This window comes from Numida meleagris, chromosome 2, assembly GCF_002078875.1.
Source record: "Numida meleagris isolate 19003 breed g44 Domestic line chromosome 2, NumMel1.0, whole genome shotgun sequence".
Classification (NCBI taxonomy): Eukaryota; Metazoa; Chordata; class Aves; order Galliformes; family Numididae; genus Numida; species Numida meleagris.
Genome location: NC_034410.1, coordinates 5,629,636 through 5,654,071, shown reverse-complemented (window position 1 = coordinate 5,654,071; position 24,436 = coordinate 5,629,636). Strand labels below are relative to the sequence as shown.

The following is a 24,436-nucleotide window of genomic DNA, read 5'->3' as shown; positions in this document are numbered from 1 at the left end:
AAATGATTATTGAGATTCTTCACTTGGATATAAAAAAGAACCTTGCAAACAAGATAATTGCCTTGTTAATAATTTCATCTGTTCTTTTGTTCAGTAGGTAAAAGGATAAAGGTGCAATCTCTACTGTCTTCTTCCACGTTCTCCACAGGGCAGATTTAGGGAACCCCTGGTGGCTGAGGGACCTGCTGGCACCTTTGCTGTCACTCTGGGTCCCTGAAGTCCCAGGACACCCCTGTGTTGATTCCTTGGTGACAACAATCTTTCTGAGATTGCTTGCAGGCAATCTGCATTGATGCAAGTCTTTTTGCCAGTATTTCTGGACAATTTTTCTTTATCTTTCTAAGGATATTAAGACCTGTGAGCAATCATAGGCACAAAGGAAAAAGTATGTTTCTTTGGAGAAAATGTGACAAGGCCTTTAATTCTTCCTAGGTATTAGAAAGATAAGACTCTATTACTCTAGATTAGAAGCACTGGGTTTGATTTTTGAAAGATCTGAGCCTCAGGTTCCAGTGATGGCCAGAGGAAAGGCTGGCTCTGAGTCTTTGAGATAAAGCTTTTGATGTATCAGAACTTTTACCATAATTATGATCTGATTTTTGAGTGATGCTGTGTGGAGCCAGGTTTTGGACTCGATGATCCTTCTGGGTCCCATCCAACTCGAGATATCCTGTGATTCTGTGATAATTGTTGCAAGGCTGGCTCTGGTAGTTTGACTATGACTTGGGTAGTGCTTGCATCCCGTCCCACTGCTCAGCTCTAGCCCACACTGCTCACCCCTTTCCTAAAAAACAGCTCAAGGCATAAGGGCGCAAGGCCTACCATAATACACACCTGCCTGTAGGGAAGAGCAGCAGCCCACAGAATGCTTGTCTCATTGAAAAGACCACAAAGTAGATTTCAGTTGTGCTGCAAGCAGCTGTCCCAGGTGCTCTTTGCTTTGCAGACAGCGAATTTGAATGGGGCAATCTAGGCCAAGCATATAGATACGCATAGCACAAGGAGGGCCCAACACTGGAGAAAGCCCAGCCCATAGCTCCAGAAACAGTTTCAGTTCTTGTTATGAACTGAACGTTCCCGTTCAGCCATTCGTCATTTGCTGTGGAGGGCCGGGCACTTCTGAGCTCATCGATAGGCAGCGGGGCCGGGCTGTCCCCACGAAGACCTCGCGCTCATGAATCAAAATAGTTGGGTGATGTCATGGCACGGTGCGAGCGTGCCCGGGTCGCCTGGTGCCAGGAATTGTCTGTACAGGGGCGGTTTCCTTTTACAGCCTTTTTAAAGAGTCATCATGCTGAGCTGCACATGACAATCCCCTTCAAGAGGGCTCGTGGTGCCTCTGCACGGTTAGTGGTTTTTAAATAGGGGAGCTTACCGGGCGCTCGCTGACCCTTTCCACATGAGTGGATCTGCTGGGAAATGCTCCACTCTCCAAGGCTTCTGACAGCCGTGGGCTGCCGGCTGGGCAGACTTTGATCCCATCCCGTTACTCACAGCTGGTTCCTGCACGCTGGAATTACGAACCCGCCAGGTTCAGCATCCTGCTAGGGACCCTCCCTCCACCAAGACCACAGCCAAGTGCCTGGGGGCTGCACTTCCAGCAAGCTGCCCACTTTTCCTAACAGCACGGTCCTCCTGGAGTTTCATCCTCTTGCCCGTGGTCTGTGGGTACAGGTGACACGTTGCCTGCCCCTTGTGCTGCCTTTGGATTACAGCGGTGATTTCTTCTTCGTGACGGGGCATGACCGACAGCTGCTGCTGCGCGGCTGTATGCTGCAGCTCATGAAGCGTTTCGGGAGCTTCAGGGGGAGCAAGAAGAGGAAGGAGCAGTACAAAAGTGCAGAGAGACGCTGGTCTGACCCTCGTGGCCTCTTAGGTAGGGATCAGCAATGCTTCCCATCAGGATGCGGAGGTGTTGGTCTGTGGGGGTGTCGGGTAATTGAGCAACAATGTTGTGCTTCCTAATTCCACTGACTGAATTGCGCAGTTGTTGCAGGGGGGTTATTTATATGTTATTTTGCACCAGGGGTGGATGTCTGAGCTGACACCTGTAACACACAGAAATAACCTTTGGGAAGAATGGTATTACAGCTTTACAGTAAACCCTGCAAAATCCATTCGAAAGAGACTGTGACTAATGTGATCTTCATTGAAAAACAGTGACTAACTGCTGAGCTAGGGCTAACATTGTACATTCAAAGATGAATTTTAAGTAGAAAAGAAATGCATAGCAATCTGATAAGTAATCTGTTTAAAAACGTATCTTTCTGATACTGCAGCCTGCAGTGGGATTGTGTGTGAGGTGCACCTCCATTCACCAGAAACTTTTCCTGCTCGCTGAGAGGTAACTGCAGTGCAGGGGATGAGCTGGGGAATGGCCGTGTATCACAGGAGGATACGTTTGCCAGGACACAACAGGATCTGGATTAAGAAAGAGCAGTGGAGGAATGGTGATCTTTCATGCATTTCCTATACTGACTAATGGTAGCTGCTTCAAGGTGCTGTGGTTCCCCGAAGGCCACGAGTTCTGCTGAAAGTTTCTGCCCTGTGACCAAGAGGTTTAAAAATGAGTTACAGTGTCAGAGGACCGGGCAGAGATTAGAGAGACAGACTCATTCCGCAGGCCTGCAAGGCTCTTGTTCAGGCTGTGTCACTCTGGAGTCACTAGGCTAAATCCAGCAGGATTAGGAAGGTGTGAGTTGTGCTGGTCTGCATGGGTGCTGCAGAGAGGTGCATACAGATGTAGTGACTAGGAGCTGCTATTGATGGTTGAGCAGCTGCCCACCCAGAGAGCTGGTTTTTCTATCATTTGATGTTTTGTGATTTATTTAGTGGCCAGCTGTGATGTTTGTAGGATGTCCTAGCAAATGCTTCTCTTCTTTTCTCCCGTTTTGTACAACTCAGTTTTTAAATCTAATGCTGAGCCTTGTTCTGCGCCGCCCTAAAGCATCTTGGGGGTTACTGCTGGCACCTTGAGCCAGTAGCTTCCCCTCTTCTCGTGTTTCACCTCTGGGATGGGAATAGCCAACATCTGCAAAAGGATTCCCTGCAGGGAGTGCCGCTCACAGCTCCAGGTCTGCTTCCCTGCAGTTGAAACCTGCTGCTTCTCCTCCTCCATAGACAACAGTCCGTCTTGCCCCAAGAGTACTGGCTCTGTGATCCTGTAACGTCTGTGACAGCTCTAAAAGAATAGGTTGAAGGTATAATGTTCACTGCACACCATTTGCTCTGTTTGTATCCACTGCTCTTGTAAAGTGTGCCCAGGTCAGCTCCCTGCACCCCATGTTCACGAATGGAGAGCCACCAAGCCACAGGAGTGGGAAAAGCCAAAATTTGTGTCTGTGCCCCTGCTTCCCCAAGATCCACTGCTGCTGGGATTACCTCTGCCATCCCCGCAGGGTCTGGATTCCTTTTTGGGAAACAGGTTAACGCTTGCAAATTATTAAATTTTTTACCCCAAGTGGCCATAATTAATTATTTGCAGGGAAATGTCACCAAAAAAAAATGCTTTGCATTATTTACTAGCTTTAATCTGTAGCTCGTCAGTATTATGCCTTGCTGAATGCTTTCTGAGCAGCTCTCCAGGGGACCGAAAGGGACACAGCGGAGTTTCCTCCTCCCCACTGCTGCCTGTGGGGCAGGAGGGCTGTCGGCTGCTGTAGGGCGGCGTGCTGTAATGGATAGGCTCCCTGGCATTTCTGAAGGAGACAGCTTTCTGACCCCGGTGAGGCTCATTGCTCTGCCCTTTAAAGGACACCGTCCGCTCCACAACAGATTGAATAACACATGCAAAAGGTGCAGTGCTGAAAGCGTTTCTTCCTCGTGTCCATCACAGAAACCCCTCCACCTCACAGGCCTCACTTTTGGCCTCACTGAGCTGCCCAGGAGCTGCTCAGCCTGCACTTTGCCTCTCTCAAGATGTATAGATTTGAACAGTAGGGGACGGAGCTGAGGCTCATTGAGCCAGTGCCTAGGGCTTGAGGCAGGCCTGGCTGCAGCTCTCAGCAGTCCTGAGGGCTCCTTCCCTGCGAGTGTGCTGGCTGGGTATCATTTGGGTCCAAATTAGGGCTAAATTAGGAGTTGGCTTGCTGAAATTGGTCTCAGGCCCCATACTTACATGTGCAAACGTGCCTCCCTGCTACACCGCTCTGTCTGTCCCAGTGAGAAGGGCAGGAACACGTCCCCAGGTTGCTGTGCTTTAGAACAACTTTAAAGCAGCTCTGAGGCTCAGCCCACGTGGAAATGTCTTCTCCTCTAGGTCAGAAACCACAGAATCATTTAGGTTGGAAAAGGCTATCAAGATCACCAAGTCCAGCCGTGGACCTGACCTATCTGATCCCTTCACTACACCATGGTCCCTAGTGCCACATCCATGCATCTCTTAAATACCTCCAGCGATGGGGACTCCACCACCTCCCTGGGCAGCCCATTCCAATGCCTGACCACCCTCTCCATGAAGGAATTCTTCCCAATATCCAATCTAAACCTCCCTTGGTGCAATTCGGGGCCATTTCCTTGGCCACCCTAAAGGACTGCATTAAAAGCTAAAATCATGCTGCTTTTTAGAAGCAGCTAAAACCATCAGCATCAGAAACAAAGCATGAGAAACTGAGGCTACTTTGGCTTGTTAATGATTTTCTCTCCTGGTTTTCATGCTCTGTTGAGCTGACAGGGATTTTAGATAATGTGCAGCCCTGGCTGATCAGCGCCGATTAATTTTGTACTGCAGAGAGCTCCAGGATGTGGAAGCTGTGAAATTTCTGTGGTTGGTTGTCAGGAAGAAGAGAAGCAGTGACAAAGCGTGGTGAAACGCCTGAGATCTTTCTTTCAAAACCAATTTCTTCCCCCCTCTAGGCCTCGTGCTGCTGCTTTCTGTAAATACTCATTCTGAAGCATTTGTGTCCGCGAGACCAGCAGGGCCAGGCTCCCTTTGGGCAGCCAGGCTTACAGCCTGTACCTGGTTTTGGCAGAGAGAGCCCCTGTTTTGGGAGTCTCTGTGGCTGTGGTCCGTGTTGGTGCAGGGCCTTGTCTCCCACGCACAGATGCATGCATACTTTGTTTCTTTCCCATCTTAGGTATATTTTAATTCTGCTGCGATTCAAATGGCATCATTGGCATCGTTCTCTCTGAAAGAGAGAAACTAACAGCAAAGGTTGGGATTAATACTGTGTAGGGCTGCGAAATGCAAGCATGAGAGGAAAGGAGATTCACTGAGGTGGAAGAAAAGAAACTGAGATTGAAGGGAGCCTGGTACTGACTGGGAGCGAAGCAGATGCAGCCATAGCCCGTTGCTGAAAGCAGACAGTATCTACAGATATATGAGTCTGGAAAACCATCTCAGTTACCCTGTAATGTAATAATTTATCTTATGAGAAAAGAAAATAACGGAAATAGAACTTGCATGTATGATATCACAGCTTAATGAATGCAGCCTGAAGTGTCTTCATGCCAGATGGTGCAGGATCTCTATTTACATCCCCAAATCACAGAACCACAGAATGGCAGGGCTTGGAGGGGACCTCAAGAGATCACCGAGTCCAACCCCCTTGCTAAAGCAGGTTCCCTAGAGTAGTTCACACAGGTAAGCATCCAGATGGGTCTTGAATATCTCCAGAGAAGGACAATCCACAGCAGTTAATGATTTCCACGCGTGATCAAAATTGCACTCTCATCCTTACTGCCTCTGTTGGGAGTACTACAGTGCTCTTCTTTTGCCTCCTCCTACTTCTACTTTGCTATTCATGGCTCTGACTCTCAGAAGAATAACTATATGAGAAGCCATTATCCTAGACTGACTTCTGCTTGGTTTACATTGTGCCCAGCTAGACCACAGTTTGTATTTCTGTGCAACTATATTGCAAATGCCGTTGCCAGGCTTTAAAAGCAAAATTCAAGCACAAATCTGTTCTGACAGCACGAAATTCCTCTTGACGGTAGCATTTCAGTGGGTGGGTGCTTTGGTTTAATTAGAAATCAGTGTTTGGGACTATTGACTCCTTGCTCAAAGTTTCAGTGCATTGCCCAAGAGTGCAATTTAAAAGCTGTTGTTAAGGCAGTTTGTTTGCCGGGCTTATTGGACCAGCAGATCCCTGGAATTGCTGGGATTCGGCTGTTTTCCATTTTCACCTTTATTCTTGTCCAACCTAAAAGCAGGTCAAGGACCCAGAGGTGCCCTGAGAGGTGTGATTTAACACCTCGGAATGGTTGGAGCTGTTTTATTGTCGTTACAGATTCATGCTGAAAGGAGAAGGCTTAGGTCTCGAGAGTGAGACAGTGCTCCAGGAGCCATCTTTGTGCAGCTGGCAGGAATTGGCCGGGCTGGAAAGGTCACGCAGCCTCACTTGGCTCAGGGACACAGCCCAGCACACTGGCACAGAGGAGTTCTCATCTCAGCTTGTTCTTTCTCTGCTCCTCCTTGGATAAAGTTAGGGCGACTTAGCTTGAAGAGAGATGATAGGATGAGCTGATATTAATTAAGAACATCCTGTTGATTCTTCAGAGTTTGTTGCAGGCATCCAAAAACAGCTGTTTCCCCAGGCTGTGTTCTCAGCGGGAGAACAAGGGGCCTTTTGAAATGCTCGGTGCTACAGTAACTGGATTGTTCAACAGATCCTGCCCGTCTGGCCCCGCGGCTTTATTTCAGTCCATACAAGATCTATGAGGAGGCATAAGGGACTCCTGGGACAAGTCCTGCCTCTCTGGCGTTGCTGCTGGGGGGAGTGGAGGACATGTGAGGTCTCTGCTGCTTTCTGCTGGCATCACACGGTCGTGGCCTAGAGCATCGCAGGCAGTGGGAGGAAGATGTAATGAATCATAGAACCATCGAATATCCCGAGTTGGAAGGGAACAAGAAGGATCACCAAGACCAGCTTCTGGATCCTACCAGGACCACCCAAAACTCAAACCCTATGTCTGAGAGTGCCCCATATTGTACACCTCTTCACTAGGTGCTCTTCTTAATTGGTTTTGGGGCTATGAAGGAATGGTGCCGTGAAGTGAGTAGAAACTCTCAGTGCACTCCCAAACAGGAGGCATAGAGGGTGTGAAAATAGAAATGTCATTCTCTGGAACAGAGTAAAGTCATTTGTTGATTTTACTGGCGATGTGAAGCTCACAGGCTGCCCTGTGCCTGTTGTCACCACAGTCTGGGGACAGCGAGCATCCCCAGAGCTCTTGTCTGGCTGAAAGGGAGAAGGAGGTGAGAGCAAATAGACCGTGGTCACTGTGCACATTGCCTCAAGGACCTGCGCATCCCCCACTGGCCAAGTCCCCAGGGAACACAAGCTGAGGTTAGCTGTCAGATTTGGGCTTATTTCCTTCCTTCCTCAAAGGATACCAGATTTTCCCTTGCATCAGCCAGGTCCTTCTTTAAAACTTCATGGAGATCCTTCCTGGCAGCAGCAATGGGGAAACTGGTGCCTGGAGGCTGCATGAAGTCTGTGTGAACCCAGAACTGAGGGGTTGTAAAACAAGGACCTTAGTGTAAATTGTTGCAAATTTTCCCCCAAATAAACACGGGAAGCTCCTGTAAAGAGCACAAAGCAAAGCACCAAGCTCCCTCAAGAAATCTCAGCAGCAAGACAAAGCTTGAGATGTGGAGGCTAACACGGAAACCTTGTCATGCTGAAGAATGATGAAACTCATCCTGACCAAGGAGACAGCAGAGAAATGCCTGGGTTCTGGGAGCGAGCCACCGGCTGGAACGAAAACCTGCTGCAAAGAACATGAGAGAGCAGCTCATTAAAATTTAATTACTGCACTGCCTGGGAGCTCACAGGATGCTGCCTCTCCATTGGAGGGAACTGGGGATGGGTCAGGTGCTTGCCCTCAGCTGAAAGCTGAGACCTGTGAGGCTGAGTACAGGGAAGGGGAATTCCCCTTGAGCTAGAGGAAAGCTGGACACAAGAAATCACAGCATTGGAGGCTTCTATCTTGCTTCTTGCTCTTCACCTTCTTCCCTGGTAGGAGTCAGGCATCCAGCAGGTTAGATCCTATCTCTGGTGTTGCAATACCTTGCAATAAACAGGCCACGTAGGTTTGGACTTGACCCTTCATGCTTCTGAAAACAGCAGCCCGAGCCCCACTGCCTGCAAATCCAAAATAAACACAAAAAGAAGGGTTTGACCTTAAAAGCTGTTAAATACTCAGAGGCAGTTGGTGCTTCTGAAAATGAAGTGTAATGTCTGACGTCTTTTAATGTCTTGTTTCAAGGCCTTGTCACAGACCTTTGGCTACTTGGAGCTGAGCACCAGCACCTATGGACCCACAGCTGCCTTGCAGACTGGCAGGTTTGGTTACTAATATGGGTAACTCTGTGTGTTATTCACTCAGCTATAGATCTTGCAATTTCTTTAAAAGAGGGGTACTGTATATTGATATCATCTTACAAACAGTAGAACATGAAGTATTTTATGATAATTGTAGTTGGGACTGCAATAAGGGCACCTCCTGTTTAGGAATAGGACACATGATTGTTGCGTTGCTTTGAAACTCATTTTCAGTTCAAACACAAGGTCAGGCCATCCATCCATCCGGATCTGTCTCTTTTTGTAACACAAATGGAGGAGTATGAGAGCAGGGCAGGAATATGAGGAGCTTTCCTGTTACACTCTCCCAGCCTCCTGCACATTTTGGCTCACATCCTGAGCTGGAGCTGGTGTTTTGTAGCCCTGATGAGATTTTCTTCTATGACCTTGTGCAATTGCTTTTCAAAACCAAACTTGTAGTACCTACAGCGTTCTCGTTCTGCAGTTGAAGAATGTGAGGAATATTCCCTTACATTTGTTTTGAGCATCCCATGTGCCATTTTCCTCCTATGCTCCCTTCCCTGTTTGCCATCTTTATTCCAATCCTGATTCCTGTACTCATCTTTCCTAATCCAAGTTACCCCATAACTTCAATCAGCCTTGTCAGCCTTCTCTGCATCTTTTGTAGTTCTGTGGAGTCCTCTTTGAGGCTGATCCTGTAGAAACCCATGGTTACATAGTGCAGTGCATGGCCTGTAGTGTGTCTGGACCTCTGTATTATGAAGGTGCCTTTGGGCAGAGCCCACAGCTGACCAGGACAAGGCCCATCCATTTACCTATGTAGACTGTGCACTGTGACACATAACCAGAAGATTTCTCTTGGCCACCCAAGTGCCTGCTTACCTGGAAAACTGTGAGCCTGGTCTTCATGGTGTAGTTTTCTCCTGGTCTGACTACAAAGAATGGGTACATTTGCAAGGTGGGACAAGCTTATAAAGGCAAAGTCATTTCTCACTGATAGGATTAGGAAGGTAGCTATGGCAGGGCTGTAATAAGGATAGTGAGGAATAGTTCACTGTCTGACAGATGGCAGAATGATAGACCTGAAGAATACTATGATGTGTTTTATCTGTCTGGAAGATTTCTCTCAATAGCTGAGACGTTTTTGCTCAGAAAGGGCAGAGTTCAAGCTCTGAACACAATTTCAGCTGTGCACACAAGTGCCTACGGTAAAGTAAATCTCTAAAAAGAGGAGTTGTGTACTTATTATTTCCTTGGCTTGTGTCTCGCTATCTAATCAGCCTTTGCACATGTCAGCAGCACATCCATAATAAGAAAGTGCTGTGTGGAGTGTGTGAACTGGAATTAGAGGTGTGATAATCAGCCAAACCGTGTGAGACAATGTAAAGGCTGCGTGGTATTTGCATTCCTCTAGCTGAGGAAAAAAAAAAACTTACGTGTGCAAATAAGTTGGTTTGGGTTTGGTTTTGTTTTTATCGATCAACCCCATCGAGTTATTGTGAAAGTAACTGCAAGAGAGCCTCGCTTTGTGACCCTCAGGCCGCCTCAAATATCCTAAATTGTTATGAACTCCCTAGTTGGCAATCTGTCTTCTGCCCAGTTATTCCTGTGGGCAGCCTCTGTTCTCTGCCTAAACCCTCCTTCACTCCGATCTCCCCATATTCTGCCTAGTATTTTCACGGTGCAAGGAGGGAAAGCAAAAGGCTGATGATGCAGAGGGGAGGTGTGAAGTGCAGAGCAGATACAAGCGAGGTTAGAAGCAATGGGCAGGACAAGTTCAGCAAAATCTGATCCCAAATTTACTCACAGCCCTGGATGGCACCCATGCCTTCATGCCTGCGGGAGGAGAAAAGCTTCTGAAGTTCAGCTGCTCACCCAGCCCAAACCTACCCCGGCTGAGCCCTGTGTGCTCAGAGGTGCCAGAGCTCCTCCGGGCTGAGCTGGCAGCTGAAGGGAAAGAACTAAGACACAAGAGCTTAACTCCCTGCAATGTAAGGGTCTGAGGAGCAAGCAGTGGAGAGGCAAGAACAGAACGTTGGCTGGTAGATTGGAAATGGGAACTCACATGGAAATCTTGGATTTATTCCATTATCTACCAGTAAAAGGAATGTATCAGGACAAGGAGATGCAGGGGAAGCTGATTATGTTCTCTGCAATAATACCCTTTTCAAAGACACCGAGGGAATGCCTTCTTGTTAACCAGAAAGATGAGATGACAAACGCAGCAATGCGCTGACGCAGGAACGGGTCCCAGCTCTGTGTGTGCTCTGGCATTCTGAAGGATTTGAGAATGAAATAGCTGAATTATATTAAAATGTATTCTTTTGCAGGGAAATGATAGGATGATGCACTGTTTCCCTCCATGCCCTCAGTCTCCTAAGACCTCTTTTGAACCTTCTGCAAAGGCTTGACAAAAGAAATCTGACTGATGTGGTATTAAAAGCTGCTATGAGAGGCTGTGCAGGAAAATGAGTTGTTACAAGAAGAGGAATTACTGTAGCAGATGCAAATTGGAGCTGTCTTCGCTGCACTGCTAGATTGCGTTTCACCCCAGCTGACTCCTGCTCACACGAAGGAGTTTGTGACAAGGTTCTGAGATGCCTTAAGGCTGCTCTGTGGCTGGGGGCAGGTCTGCTGGCACTGGGGCTGTACTGGGGGGGATGTCCCTGCGGTGCTTCTGCTGAAGTCAGGAAGTTTGCTGCTTCGTATTTTCTTTTTGCACCCATTCACAGGGAAGAAATCAACTCTTGTGAATTCATGCTAACCTGAAGAAAGCTACTGCTAGCAAGGGCAAGTCCTGTGGGGAGTGGATGAGGGAACTGGGATGGTTTGGTTTGGAGAAAAGGCCCAGGGGACACCTCATTGCTCTCTACAACTGCCTGAAAGGAAGCTGCGGTGCGGCTGGGTCGGCCTCTGCTCCCAGGTAACAGCGATAGGACGAAAGGGAATGGCCCCAAGTTGCACCACGGGAGGTTCAGGTTGGATATTAGGAAGAATTTCTTCTCCAAAAGAGTGTTAATGAATTGGCAGAGGCTGCCCAGGGAGGTGGTCACTGTCCCTGGAGGTGTTCCAGATGTGGCACTGCGAGAGGTGGTCAGTGGGCATGGTGAGGATGGGTTGGTTGGTGGTTGGACTTGGTGAACTTTGAGGGCTTTTCCAACCTTAATGATCCTATGATTCTGTGATTTTATTTTATGAGTCTACCAGCAAGGGCAAGGAGCACAAAATAGTCATTATTCCATAGAGGAAGAGGGTAACAAGGGGATGTCCTGGGAGGCTGTAGCAGGAGTTAAAAAAAGCCCTGATTGTAGAAGACTAATTGGATGTGCCCTTAACATTCTTAGCATTATTTACCCAGAACTACTTTTGCCTAAGTATTTCAATATGGAGATTTTACTGCAGCATTCTAAAGAGTCTTTCTGATCCATTTCCTATATCTGCCGTAATGTACCATGATCTGCTTAAAGAGGGGAAGCAATAGGTGTTCAGGATTTATTTCACATTTCTACAGAAGAGGGAGAGCCTGAGCCACAGAGAGATGAAGGAATTTGGCCAGGATGGAATCGGTATTAAAGTAGAAGTAAAATTTGATTTCCTTGCCAAAAGCTCCCTCCAAGACCTGCTATTTCAAATTGCACTTCTCTGCTGAAGTGGAGAGGACGATATCTGCTGGCTGGCTCCTGCTGGTCGGTGTGGTTTATGTGGAACAAATGCTTCTACTTATATCAGCATTGCTGATCTACTTTTGATGTGCACATTTGCATTGTACGGCTCACCTGCCCTGCTAAGACCCACAAGGGCAGGACAAGCTATGGCTTCTGCTTGAGTTACAAACACATAACGTGGGGGTGTTTGCTCTAGGACACTTTCAGCTGTGTCAGTTTTCGGTTTGCATACCCACAGGCAGCGTTTTGTGCTCCATTATCCCCACCCACACAGCTCCCATCAGCACGCACTTCACGTGGCCACCTGCATTCACAGAAGGTTTTGCATATTTTTTTCCAATTTAAATAGTTTTGCGGCGGGTAGAGGGACACAGGCTGACTTTCTGCTGAACAGGGGCTTAGTTACTTGTGATAATATTTTGGTAATGAGTTCCTTTTATTTTTTAATATACCACTATGCTTCATAAGCATTTTCTTTTATAAGTAATCATTTTGGCTTTATCATTAAAATGGGCCATGTTTCAAATAATGACTTCCACAGAACCAAACAGAATAGTAGGTTCACGTATTTCATTCAGATTATTTTTATCTCCAAACAACATTATCCAGGTTCAGCTTTGCCGTACACCCCACACTGTGACCCATTTGGTCCTATTAACCACAGTGGGCTTATGTTCATGTGGTTGGTCTGCTCCCAAGTGCCCAGCACCTTGAATGAGCATGGGAACACGTGTGGAAGAGTGAAATTCAGCTGCCCTACAGCTCCAGCAATCTCACTGGGGGTACCCAGAGTTCATATTAGATGTAGCTTTTCATTTCTGTGCAAATCTTTTCTGAAGACATTGAACACATTAGGATTCTGTGCAGGCCCAAGGCAGTTTGTGCATATTCATAAAGCACTGATCAGTCGTGGGTATACCTGGTGTCTCTGTGTGTGTGCACGCATCCTCACACTGCATCTCATGCACAGAAATAGTTGCTCAGATGAGAACTTCTCATCACAGAACAGCAGCTGAGGAAATGAAGAGCATTTCTGCCCACGCTGCTTGTTAGAAGGTAGAGGAAAACGCAGCAGAGGGATGAGATGAACAGTGGAACTGACCTGCACGTTGACAGTTCATGTGCAAAGCATTTTGCATGTGGAGGGTCAGCTCCTTTTCTCTGCTGCATAACTGCAAATCCATTACAGATTCGCATCCAATGGATTTGCATTCAGGTCCCCAAGTGTTGGCCTTTTTTCCTCCGAATGTCTCTGAGCTGTTCATCCCAGATGCTGTTTCAGAGGAGAGATATGTTATCATTTCGAAATGACTGAAGCATCTGGAACAGGCTCCCCACAGAAGTGGCCATGGCTCCAAGCCTGCCAGTTTCAAACTCAATGATCCTTGTTCTATGGTTCTATGATCTGGATGTTCTAAGTGCTCACCCAGACATGTTGCTGTTGTGCTGTGGGCTTCGTAGGGCTAACTTTAGGTAATGCCTTGTCCAAGGCTCCACGGAAGGAGTGGAGAGCTCAGTGTCTTCCCAGGCCGAGCAGTGAATAACCACCTCCCACATACATCCTCTGTGAGGGATCTGAAGCCTCTGAGAAGCTGCTGGGGCTCTCAGAGGCTGCTGCCCTCCCAGGAGGCCGGGAGGAGTACCTGGACCTCCCCATGAGGCCAGGCAGAACTTCAGCCAGCTTTCCTCCTTGCTCTTAACAGCTCATCAGTAACACATATAAATATTGCATCCCTTTTGTTTCAGGAAGAGATTTTGAGCACCAGAGTGGAAGAACACTGCCATTAGGGCTGCTGAGAAAGATAAGGCAGAAAAATAACGAGGACTCCCTTGAAATGAGAATGAACTGCTAACACCATGATGACCTCACACCCTTTTTTATCCTCTTTTGGATGCTAAGTCATAGAGACCATCCCTTCTCAGCCAGCCAGCAAGGACATTCGTCTAGGAAGGAAATTTCAGCAAAAGCTCACCTACCCCTCGTGGTTTCATGTCCAGCCCATCCTGGAAAGATGAGCCCACAGTTTTTTGAGTATTTCACTGTTAAAGGGGCAACTTGGAGTCTAGACACCCAGGCAGAGAAGCTGGCTCTGGTTCTGCAGTGGTTTCAAATCTCCCACATTAATTTTGTGGGGGTTTTCCCACTTTAAAGCTCTTTCTCTTTCTGAGGCCACAGAAGCAAAGGGGAAAACCAGCAGGCTTATGTTTGGGAAACAGGTAAACAGTCTTGCTCGATGCCCAGAAGAAGCAGACTGTGAAAGCCTGTTTCTCTGAACGGGTTTTTGGCTGTGTCAGCAGGGAGAGGGGTGGGCAAGAGCAAGCAGAGAAATTCGGATAATGGGATTTCTGTGGGAACTGCATCCCTTTGAATATGACATTGCCTTACACGTTTGGGAAAAGTAGACAGACACGTGGAATAATCTTTAATTTCACAGCGAGGGTAGATATTGCTGAACACAGAGAAGAGAGCAGCACATTTTAATTCACCTAGGTGGCCACGTGGAAGGAACCGGATGGATTGTGTCAGTGTGCCTGCCTCCGACACTGTAATTGCACACAGCTGCCTAGCAGGTGTACAGAGTAGGCTTTAATGTAGTTAAATCAGGTACCATTGTGGCAGGGAGCCTTCAGACACCTGCCTACACTCCCCAAGGTGCTGGCAGGCTCCGTGACTGCACGGCTGCAGTCTCAAGCCTCTTGGTCGTGGTACAGAGATGCTCTTGGTTTCAGATTCCCGTGGCTGGTCTGGGCATTACTGTACAGTGCTTACAACAAGAGAGAGAGGGGAAATGAAGACTTTAGATTTTGTTCTTTGATCAGAGCTTGCTGAGTGATCTTGGTTAAATTAGATAAAAGCATTCACCTTCAGGTGCATCCAGCCCATTTCCTAAAACCCTGCCGAGATGCCAGAACAATTTTCAGTGGTACAGGGAATCCTCAGCAAGGTTGACGGAGGTCAGCCTTGACCTCCATTAATGCACTGAGACATATATTTCAAGTAATGCTATGGATTTGGGTGCCAGGTGCAAACACAGTTCTTCCCTTAAGCTCTCTGTTTACCCAGCTGGCAAAACCCATGGAATAAGAGCTCCCTGTTGCTCAGGAGTGCAGTGGGGATGCATTTGGTGAGCACTAAATCTAGATGAAGAGCTTCCTTTTGCAAGAACATCACTGTATTCACCATTACCTCCAGTCTTCCCAAATTTAATTTATCTAAACTGTCCCCAGCTGATGTACATTAATAGAGGATGATGATTTAAAGATTCACTCATTTGAGGTTGAATATAACATTTTGGTTGATGCACTGTAAGGTTTTCAGAAAATCAGCTGCTGTTTGCTCTCCCACATCATCCCAAGGGAGATCTGATTCTTTCTGGGATCGATTCTGGAAACATCATCTGCTGCAGGTATTTCATAGCAGGAGGAGCTGTGCAGGAGCTTGTGGGCATTATTTTACCAGTGCAGACTCCGAAAAGCAAGAGGACAGGACACAGCTTAGAGTCCAAAAGTCAAAGGCATGCTGACATTTCCAGAAAGGGTTGGTAGCATGAGTAGTAATGCAGTGTGGACAGCCTGATCTAGTGCTTGTTCGAGGGGTCACATCACCCGGTGATGTGAGCCGTTGTACTTTTCAGTGAGTGACCTTGCATCCGTGTGTTATTAAAGCTTTAAGAAAACAGAGGTTTTCACTGTATTAAAACCACATTAGAATTTCTGTGTTTGGCTTTTCAAATGCTGTAAATGCTTCCTCATGAGTAACATGCTGAAGGGCTATTTGAAGCAGTGAGTGCTTCCATCATGTCTAAGCATTCATATTTTATTTTGCATAAACTCTTCCATAGGAACAAAACAGAGCATCTGTCCTACTAACACTACAGAATTCAGCCCTTTATAGAGATTAACACTGAAATCCAAGAGTGAGGAACAAATGAACCAGTTATGGAAGGTGGCAATCAGCAGAGAGAACCTGGGCAGAAGTGCGTGGCTATTTCTTACTGCAGCAGGAGCCTCAGTGCTGGCTTTGGAGATGGTGAAAGTGCCCATAGGGGAGCATGCACTGTATGTGACAGCCTGTTGCCACGTGTGCCTGACAGAGCTGGCAGGGGAGGAGTCTGCTATGTCCTGTGCAAGCACGAATGGCTCATGCTGCAACACGGAGTTTTACTGTCCTAGGATGGAGATAGAAAAGTCTCCAGAATCACATTTGCCTGGGATTGCCATTGCACTTGTTTCCCATGTAAAATCCTACAGGAGCTGAACTTCTCTTCTTGCAAAGCATCAAGTGACATTTTTCCCCTTACATTTCCCTTTCCATTCTTCCCTTCCCAGTAGCTGGGTAATTACAACATAATTTTGTTAGCTTAATCCCAAATTTTCACCTGAGTCGTATCAATGAAAAGTCAAGCATCTAGAGTAGACCTTTGCTTTATACTCACTTTATTTTGACTGTACATGCATGGCTTTGGGCATGCCGCTCTTGTTCTTCATTGTGCAACATCCAAGAAAGGGAGTGGAGTTCCGTGGGAGGCCAATACATGAATTGGTGTTTAAGTTAAAATTGGATCGGCATGTAAAACACCCGGGCAACATGGGGAGCCCAGGAGCAGCTCATGTAGGCCCCTCTGGCAGCCATGGCCATGTTCAGGCCCAGTGTTCTTCCCTCCTGCCAGGGGTGGGCACACACAGCCCCAGCCCTCCTCCTGGGTGGTAGCCGTGGCTTATTCACATGTAGATGACCTCGTGTGCATCCCCGGGGGAGTTTTTTAGAGAACTATTGGACAAAGGCAGTGGCTCAGTTTGGAAATTGCAGAAGTCCCCACCTGCAAGTTCCGGGCCCACACCCGGAGGTGGGGACAGGCCCAGCAGCCACCAACAGCAGGGCTGGGGCTGCATGAGGGCCGGCCATGAAAATCCCCTGGGGGTGGCCTGGAGTATGGGGAAATGGAAACTGCTTGGGCCTCAGAAAAAAATGCTTTATTTCTGACATGGGTATGTCTTACAGATGCTAATGTAAGGAAGAAAGGTTTTGTGGCGTTTAAGTACAATTCAGTCTATCTGCTGCAGAGCTGAGCAGGGCAGCTCCATGCTCCTGTGCGAGAACTGGGCTGCCACTGGGAGCTCCAGGGATCCCAGAGAGAGCCTGCTTCATGTCCAGGGGGAATGAAGTTACAGAAGGTGGAAAGAGGCTCAGATTAGAATGCTCCAGAAAGTGAGGAAGCTCTGAATCATAGTATCACAGAATGGTTTGGTTGGAAGAGACCTTAAAGCTCATCCAGTTCCAAGCCCCTGCCATGGGCAGGGACACCTCCACCAACTCGGGCTGCCCAGGACCCCATCCAGCTCAGCCCTGAGCACCTCCAGGGGTGGGGTACCTACAGCTCTCTGGGCAGCAGTGCCAGGGCCTCACTGCCCTCATCACAAAGAATTTCTTCCTTTATCTAGATCTACCTCCTTTTCGTTTAAAGCTATTACCCTTTATCCTATTATTACATTCCCTGATAAAGAGTTCCTACACAGCTTTCCTTTTTTTCTCTTTGGGTGCTGGAAGGCCACAGTGATGTGTTCCCAGAGCCTTCTCTTCTCAAGGCTGAACAACCACAGCTCTCTCAGCCTGTATCCATAGGAGAGGTGCTCCAGCCCTCTGAGCATCCTCGTGGCCTCCTCTGGACCTGCTTGCCTTTAAGGAAGAGCAGAACAAAGCCACCATTAGCCACATTACAGACTAGAGATATCCCACGTCAGAGCAGAGGCAGAAATAAGTCCATGCAGGAACAAAACAGAGCATGTTACAAACTATATTTTATACCCAGCCTCTGAGTGGGAGTGTGTAAGGCACGGTTTGATAAACCAGGATGGGTAGGCTGCTATTTTTGCCTACATCTTATTACAGGTTATGCTTTTCATAATTGATGTTAATGCTACAATAGGTTTGACTCCAAAGGACAATGTGTGGCTCAGAGGATAGACTGCACCTGGGTTCTCAGGGGAAGGAGCTCTGGGTAAGTCTAATGGATGCTCATTTCTGCAGAGCCCCGTATAACTCTGCTTGTAAGGTCTTTCCTCTGCTGGGCTTTGTTTTACATTATTAATTAACCATACTGTGCTTCCAAGCACTTCAGACCCTTCTTAAGTTGCGATTTGATCAATTGATATGCAATGCACCACAGGTATAAATAACCCTATTGCATTAAAGTGACATTTTAAGTAGTTCTGTGGCCAGAGAATGCATCTAGGAAGAACTTCTCAGTGCCCACTCATGACTCTGCATTGCTTTAGAAATCTTCCACTACCAACTGCTTCAGTCTCAAAAAATACCTGTTGTTCTGAGCAAATGGATTAGCACTTTTAAGAGGCAGAGCAGTATAAGACATGCATTACTGCATGCTTAAAGCAGTGGTGGTTGCATTGGCAGTAACTCTCCACAGAACAAGAAAACTGCAGCTTGGAAGGGATCTGTACAGTGGTTAATCCCCATAGAACAGCAGCTGATTCCCTGGAAGGTCCATGTCTCTGCTGCTGGTGTTAAAACATCTGTCTTCTGCCAGCATTTGGCTGATTGTTTCCAGATTTAACCCTGAATTTGGGCTCTGTTCATCAGGATGAGGGTTTGACAGATGAGAGAGAGAGATCTTAGATTTCAAAAAGCTTTTGGATCCATCTGAAAGTTATACAGGAGAGCCCAGAGATGAGTAAAGGAGGGACCAAGCAGCTGTGGCTGGCTGTAAATAAACGTTCAGAGGCATTTCCTGCACCTCAGCTTCATACACGCTGCTGTCAGATAGCATCCCTGCTTTCAACCTATGTTTCTCCTGTCTTGGCTTCATTTAATTTACAGAAATCCCCTGTGCCAGTCAAACCACATGGCTCCAGGCGCTGGGAGGGGGGGGAAGCTGACAGCTCAGAGGAGAGGAAGGAGATCGAGGGAAAGGTTTTCCTGGGTCACGTTCTGGCATGTGACCGGGAATCACAGGTCCCCAGCACGCGTCCCCCACCTCCAGCAGCCACCCGCATGCCTGTCACACTCTGACACTGGATCTGCAGCAACTGTTGCTGTGGCCTGCTGCTGGCATGTATTTATCTTCAGCGGAATTGGAAATAGAGCCAGAGCAAAATGTCATCAAACCTCCAGCAAGAAAGGCGTAGAAAAGAATATACCCATGTGAACGAAAACAGCGTGATTTTTGTTGGTTTGAGCAGAGGAATTGAGGTGTCATCTTTGGGATTTTTCACATGTTGGATCAAATGTTGTTAAATATAGTTTGTAATACACTCTGTCGCTCCTGCATGGACTTATTTCTGTCTGGGTGTTGCTCACTGCTGCAGGATGGAGAGCGGCAGCCAGCAGCCCATCAGCAGGGGAGGACACAGGGCACGGGGAAGCAAGGTCAGCGCTCAGCGCAGTGACAAAGTAACTCGGTGCTGTCTTCCTAACTGCACACCACTGAGGGCCTGCCACAGTCTGCACGTTTATCTTGGCTGTTTAGTGGCTGACCCCGCTCTGGTTCCGACCCTTTTTGTTTCTGCAGCACTCAGCTGTGCCCCGGCCCCCTGCTCGGCTCTGGTTATTTTCCGTCGCACTCAATAGCTTTGATTCACCGTCAGAGCCCTTTAATTTCACTGTGGTTTTGTTTACCCAGATGAAGCAATGCACTCAGAGCAAGACAAACAATCCTCTTTTTGGTGAAGCTCCTGACCTCTCATCCCTCCTGCTCTGCCCACAGGCTGGTGCTGGCACATCCAGCTCCCCTCTCTCTTTTGGCTGCTGCCACAGTTACATGGACAGCAGAGCTCCCCTAACAGCCTTGTTTGCTGCCGTAAGCTCAGTAAAGTTTGAAGGCTGTGCTAGGAAACTGCTCACACCCAAGCTCCAGGGTTCCATGGGGTGAGCGAACCTGGCACAGCCCATGCTGCGCAGTCAGGCTGAGCTCCTTTTGCATCATCACGATGGCCAGGGTGAAGGCAAATGCTGTCAGACATCCTGCACTTGGCTCCACACAAGGTGTGAATACCTCAGGCACCAGCTCTGCGGGGCCAGTGCCAGCCACGTGGTGCTCTGGGCATCAGCTGCCTGGGCTGGGGCTCAGCTTGTGCCCCAAGTCCAGCTCAGCTCAGCTGTTCCCACCTGCGTCATGTTCAGGTCCAGCAGGACTCCAGGAAGCGGCTTCGTGTTCTGCATCGAGAAGAATGCTAAAATACCAGCTATCTTCCACCGCAGTGTGATGGTATGAGTGGTGCAAGTAAACTGCTGTGGCTCCCTGTTGTGACAAGAGCCTGCAAATCTCAGGGAAACACCTGGAGGCTCAAAAGCACTGCTCTGTGCTCTCTGTTCTCCCTCAGTGTGTTGAAAGGAGAGTGGTCCAGAGCTTCCTGAAGTTTGTCAGCCAATCTGTAAAGTCCTGGTCTGGTAGGTAGGAGTTAAGGATCATATGTTCGTGCTGTCTCTGCAGTGTCATCTTTGTTTTTTTTTCTGGAGGTGTCAGGAACATAATCAGCTGTCAGAAAAAGCAGAGGTGCAGGAAAGCAAAGGCCATGGTTCTCTTGGCAAGCACAGCCAGTCCTAGTCTCATGTCCCCTGGTTCTGGGCTGGAAGCACTCGGGAGCAGTGCTCCTTCTGGACTGGTTTTGGCAAAGCTGGAATCTGAGAGACCTCGTTGTGACCTTCCAGTACTTGAGGGGAGTTTGTAAACAGGAGATAAATCAACTTTTTGCTTGTGTATTTAATGATAAAACAAGGGGGAATAGTTTAAAACTAAAAGAGGGGAGATTTAGATTGGATGTCAGGGGGAAATTTTGCACTGTGAGGGCACTGAGGCACTGGCACTGGTTGCCCAATAAATGTGGATGCCCCATCCCCAGAGGTGCTCAAGGCCAGGCTGGATGGGGCCCTGGGCCCTGAGCTGGTGCCTGATGTAGTGGTTGGCAGCCCTGCCCATGGCAGGGGGTTGGAACTGGATGATCTTTGAGGTCCCTTCCAACCCAAACCATTCCATGACCTGGCTGGTTCTGCACGAGGCAGCAGCAGCTGGCTCTCGGCATCAAACACCGTGTCACCAGTGTTCAGGAAACTGGGGTACTACAGAGCAGCTTGCTGCTTGCAGACATGCCTGAAAACTCGTCACAGTCCACTTCCAGAGGGAAATTCAATATGAGTGACTTTCTGAGAGAGAGCCCTAGGTACATGGGGTATATGCAGGGATCAGGATAGAGCTGGTCTTGTCCTGAGCTGCCTGTGCTTCAACAGCCTGCAGCACTGTCTGGCTCTAACAACCGAAAACAGCCAGGTTTCCAGCACAACAGTGACTTGTTAAGAGGAGAAAACAGCTCATCGTGTATTTTCAGAAACGAGGTCAAAATAGTGCAGCTGGGGAGGGAAGTGACTGCTGCAGTGGGTTGGTAATCAGATACAAAGCCTTTCTCTCCTAGCTTAAATCCAGCCTCGGTCAGCAGTGTCTGAAATCTTTTATCGTCTGACAGTTGTTCACTGTGGCCTTTGCAGTGATGGCTTTGCTCTGTGACATCTGAGTCAGTGCTTGCATACCCAACACCCAGGGCTGTCTGTGCATGCCCTGAGCCCCTACAGCACTGGTCGGGGAGCAGCAGGGATGCACACACCTTCATTCTTCCCTGGAAGAAAACTTTCTGTTTTCTTCAGGAGGCCTGGTCCTGCCCTCGGGTTCACAGAATCACAGAACCCTAGGGGTTGGAAGAGACCTCTGGGGATCATAAAGTCCAATCCTGTAAGGCAGTTTCCCACAGTGGGTCACAGAGGAAGGTGTCCGGGTGGGTTTTGAATACCTGCAGAGGCTCTACAACCTCTCTGGGCAGCCTGTTCCAGGGCTCTGTCACCCTCACAGCAAAGAGGCTTTTCCTCATGTTCATACATAACTTCCTATCTTCCAGTTTGTGCCTGTTGCCCCTTGTCCTGTTGCTGGGCACCACCGAAAAGAGCCTGGCCCCATCCATGTGACTCTCACCCATTAGATAATTATAAGCATTGATAAGATCCCCCCTCAGCCTTCCCTTCTCCAGGCTTAACAGCCCCTGGTCTCTCAAGCCTTTCCTTGTAAGGGAGATGCTCCAGGCCCCCAATATCTTTATATCACTCCGCTGGACTCTCTCCAGCAGTTCCCTGTCTTTCTTGAACCGAGGAGCCCAGAACTGGACACAGTGCTCCCAGTGTGGCCTCACCAGTGCAGAGCAGAGGGGAGGATCACCTCCCTCACCCTACAGGCCGCGCTCTTTTGAGTGCAGCCCAGGATACCAAGAAGGCCAGTGGTTCCCTCCTCTTCATGTCCGCTGTGTGCATGTGGGTTTAAGGCCTTAAATAAAAGGTTGTAGGTGTCTTCCATACACTCCCTTTCCTTGACCATTAAATTAAAGAAAACCACAGAGCAGACCACCAGATGACTGCCCACAGGTTGTTCTCTAATGCAGGCCCTTCTTTTTGTAATGGATGTAGCTTTTATCCACAGCAGAAAGATACAATGAGATCAGGTATTGAAGTCCTGTCCACACTTCTCTTCTCTGGCACAGCAGCTGGTTGGAGTTGTTCCCGCTTTCTCCCCTTGACTTCTACTGACAATACTGACATTCATACTGTGGCCTTTATATGCATCCCTGATTCCTGAGCCTTTGGGTCCTGCTGTCCTAGTCACAGTGGCAGCAAACTTCAAGGAAGGGCCTCTGCAGGTTTACTCGCTTGGAGATGCGCTGAGTTTTTGCCTGATACAATGAAAGCACCAAACACCGTGTTTGCTTTGTGTGATTCGTATGGCTGCCGGATTTGCCTAGATTCTGCAGTGCAAAATGTGCTGGTCCTCTGGGTTTCTCACTTCTCTGTCTGTGAAGAGCCATGGTTGGGCCTCCTGAGGTTTGTGGAATCCCTGCCCTGGTGTAGAGCATCAACCCCAAGATGAAGGGAAGCTGGCTGAAGTGGCAACAGGAGCTGTCCAGGCAGAGCTGATGCTGGTGGGCAGGAATGGGACCGATGTCTCTGGAGACTTTTTAGGGAGAAGGAAATGCAGAGGGAGAAGGGAAGGAGACACCTGCAGGGGGACAGGGACAGCTGTGATGGGGAGAAGGGCGGAGGGAAAGAGCAGTGGTAGATATCAAATAGATCACATTGCCCCACCACGTTGGGGAAATCTCTGACATGAAGGTGTCCCCTGCTCTGTAGAGTTTGCTGCTTATGTACTCACTCTCTGGACATGCTGAGTGCTTTTGGCTACTGGTGTTTTCAGATGCTTTGCAGCAGGATGACAGCTCTGAGCAGTAAAACAAGCCAGGAATGTGACTGCTGTCATGTGCTGGAGGCACGCTGTAGTAGTGACCCAGGGTGAAGCCGGGGTTGGGTGACACGGGAGGGGAAGGATTTCCTGGAGAGGAAAATCAGCTGGCCAGCCCTCTGGAAAATGTGAGCGTGCGCTGCTGAAACTCTCCAGGCTGTGCTGTGTCCTGCACCAAAGCTCAGCAGAAAGCACGGTGCGGTACCAATGAAGGCAATGGCAGTTGTGCTGCCAAGTGGCATAAGGCACAGGAGCAGGCCAGTAGCAATCTATTTTCAATCAGACAAGTGCCACAAAGTCGTTTGTCATTGCTCCAGAAGGCTCGGGTAGGTGTGCTTGAGAGCACCGTGCTGTCTCTGCTGTGCCATATGTGCAGAAAGAGATTAATTCCCAGGTTAGCAAGATGAGAGCTGTGATGAGACAGACACCTGAGTCAGGCACAGCGGGGGGAGGCGAATGTCGCAGGCTGCAGCCGTCCTCGGGCTCCTGTTGAGTTCTGAATGGAGCTGGAGTGAGGGAGACTTTTGTTGTTCTTTTAACAAGAGAAGAACAGAGGTTTTGAAAAACATGAACTTCAGAAGCAAAGAAACTGCACTTTATGGCTTTATTCTCCAGCGATGGCTGTCCCGAGGATCCGGAGCACTTTGCAAATATTTAAGTACTCTCACCCTAGCTCCCCTGCAAGCACTGCAGAAAATAAACACCAGCAAAGTGTAACTCCGACGCCTTCAGTACAGCTCTGGAGCCACTCTCTGTGAGAGCAGAAAACCAAGGATAACCCAAACCATTCAATGGAGTGCAAGTCCCAGGACCTGAGTCCTAAAGTGTGCGCCTTGCTGTTCCAGACCTCCCCATGTGGCACGTTACGAGTGCCTGCCTTCATGCTGAGCAGCGCTGCAGCGCGTTCCCCCGGCGCAGCACTGGGGCTGCTGGGTGTGCAGTGGTGTGTGCAGAGAGCAGACATCCCAGCCGTCCTCATGTGCACTGCCCCTCTGTCTCCTGGTTACGCAGAGCTGGTGTACTGTGCACCCAGTGGGATTTCAGCAGGGCTCTGCAGGCCATGATCTGTTCTTTTCATTTCCCAGAAGCAACAGCGTGCACTGTTCTGCCCTTTCCCAAGCAACCGCTCTTAAAAAGTTGACACTTAATGGAGTGACTGAGTATGAAACCTGTAGCGTGAAATGAAGCATCAGAACAAGCAAGCAGTTACTTCCCAACT

The 24,436-nt window shown here is 48.4% G+C and overlaps 1 protein-coding gene across 3 annotated transcripts in view; it reads left to right on the top strand.

Moving 5' to 3' along the window:
• Positions 1–24,436, top strand: part of PRKAG2 (protein kinase AMP-activated non-catalytic subunit gamma 2) — a 192,066-nt gene that overhangs the window by 97,359 nt on the left and 70,271 nt on the right. Inside the window, exon 1 of one of the 3 annotated variants that reach the window (XM_021387827.1) lies at positions 1,756–1,876. The exons of the other annotated variants lie outside the window; for them this stretch is intronic. Coding sequence (XP_021243502.1) covers positions 1,771–1,876 — 106 coding nt within the window. The 5' untranslated portion in view covers positions 1,756–1,770. Of the gene's footprint in view, positions 1–1,755; positions 1,877–24,436 lie in introns of those variants that run through there. 3 annotated transcript variants of the gene reach the window in all.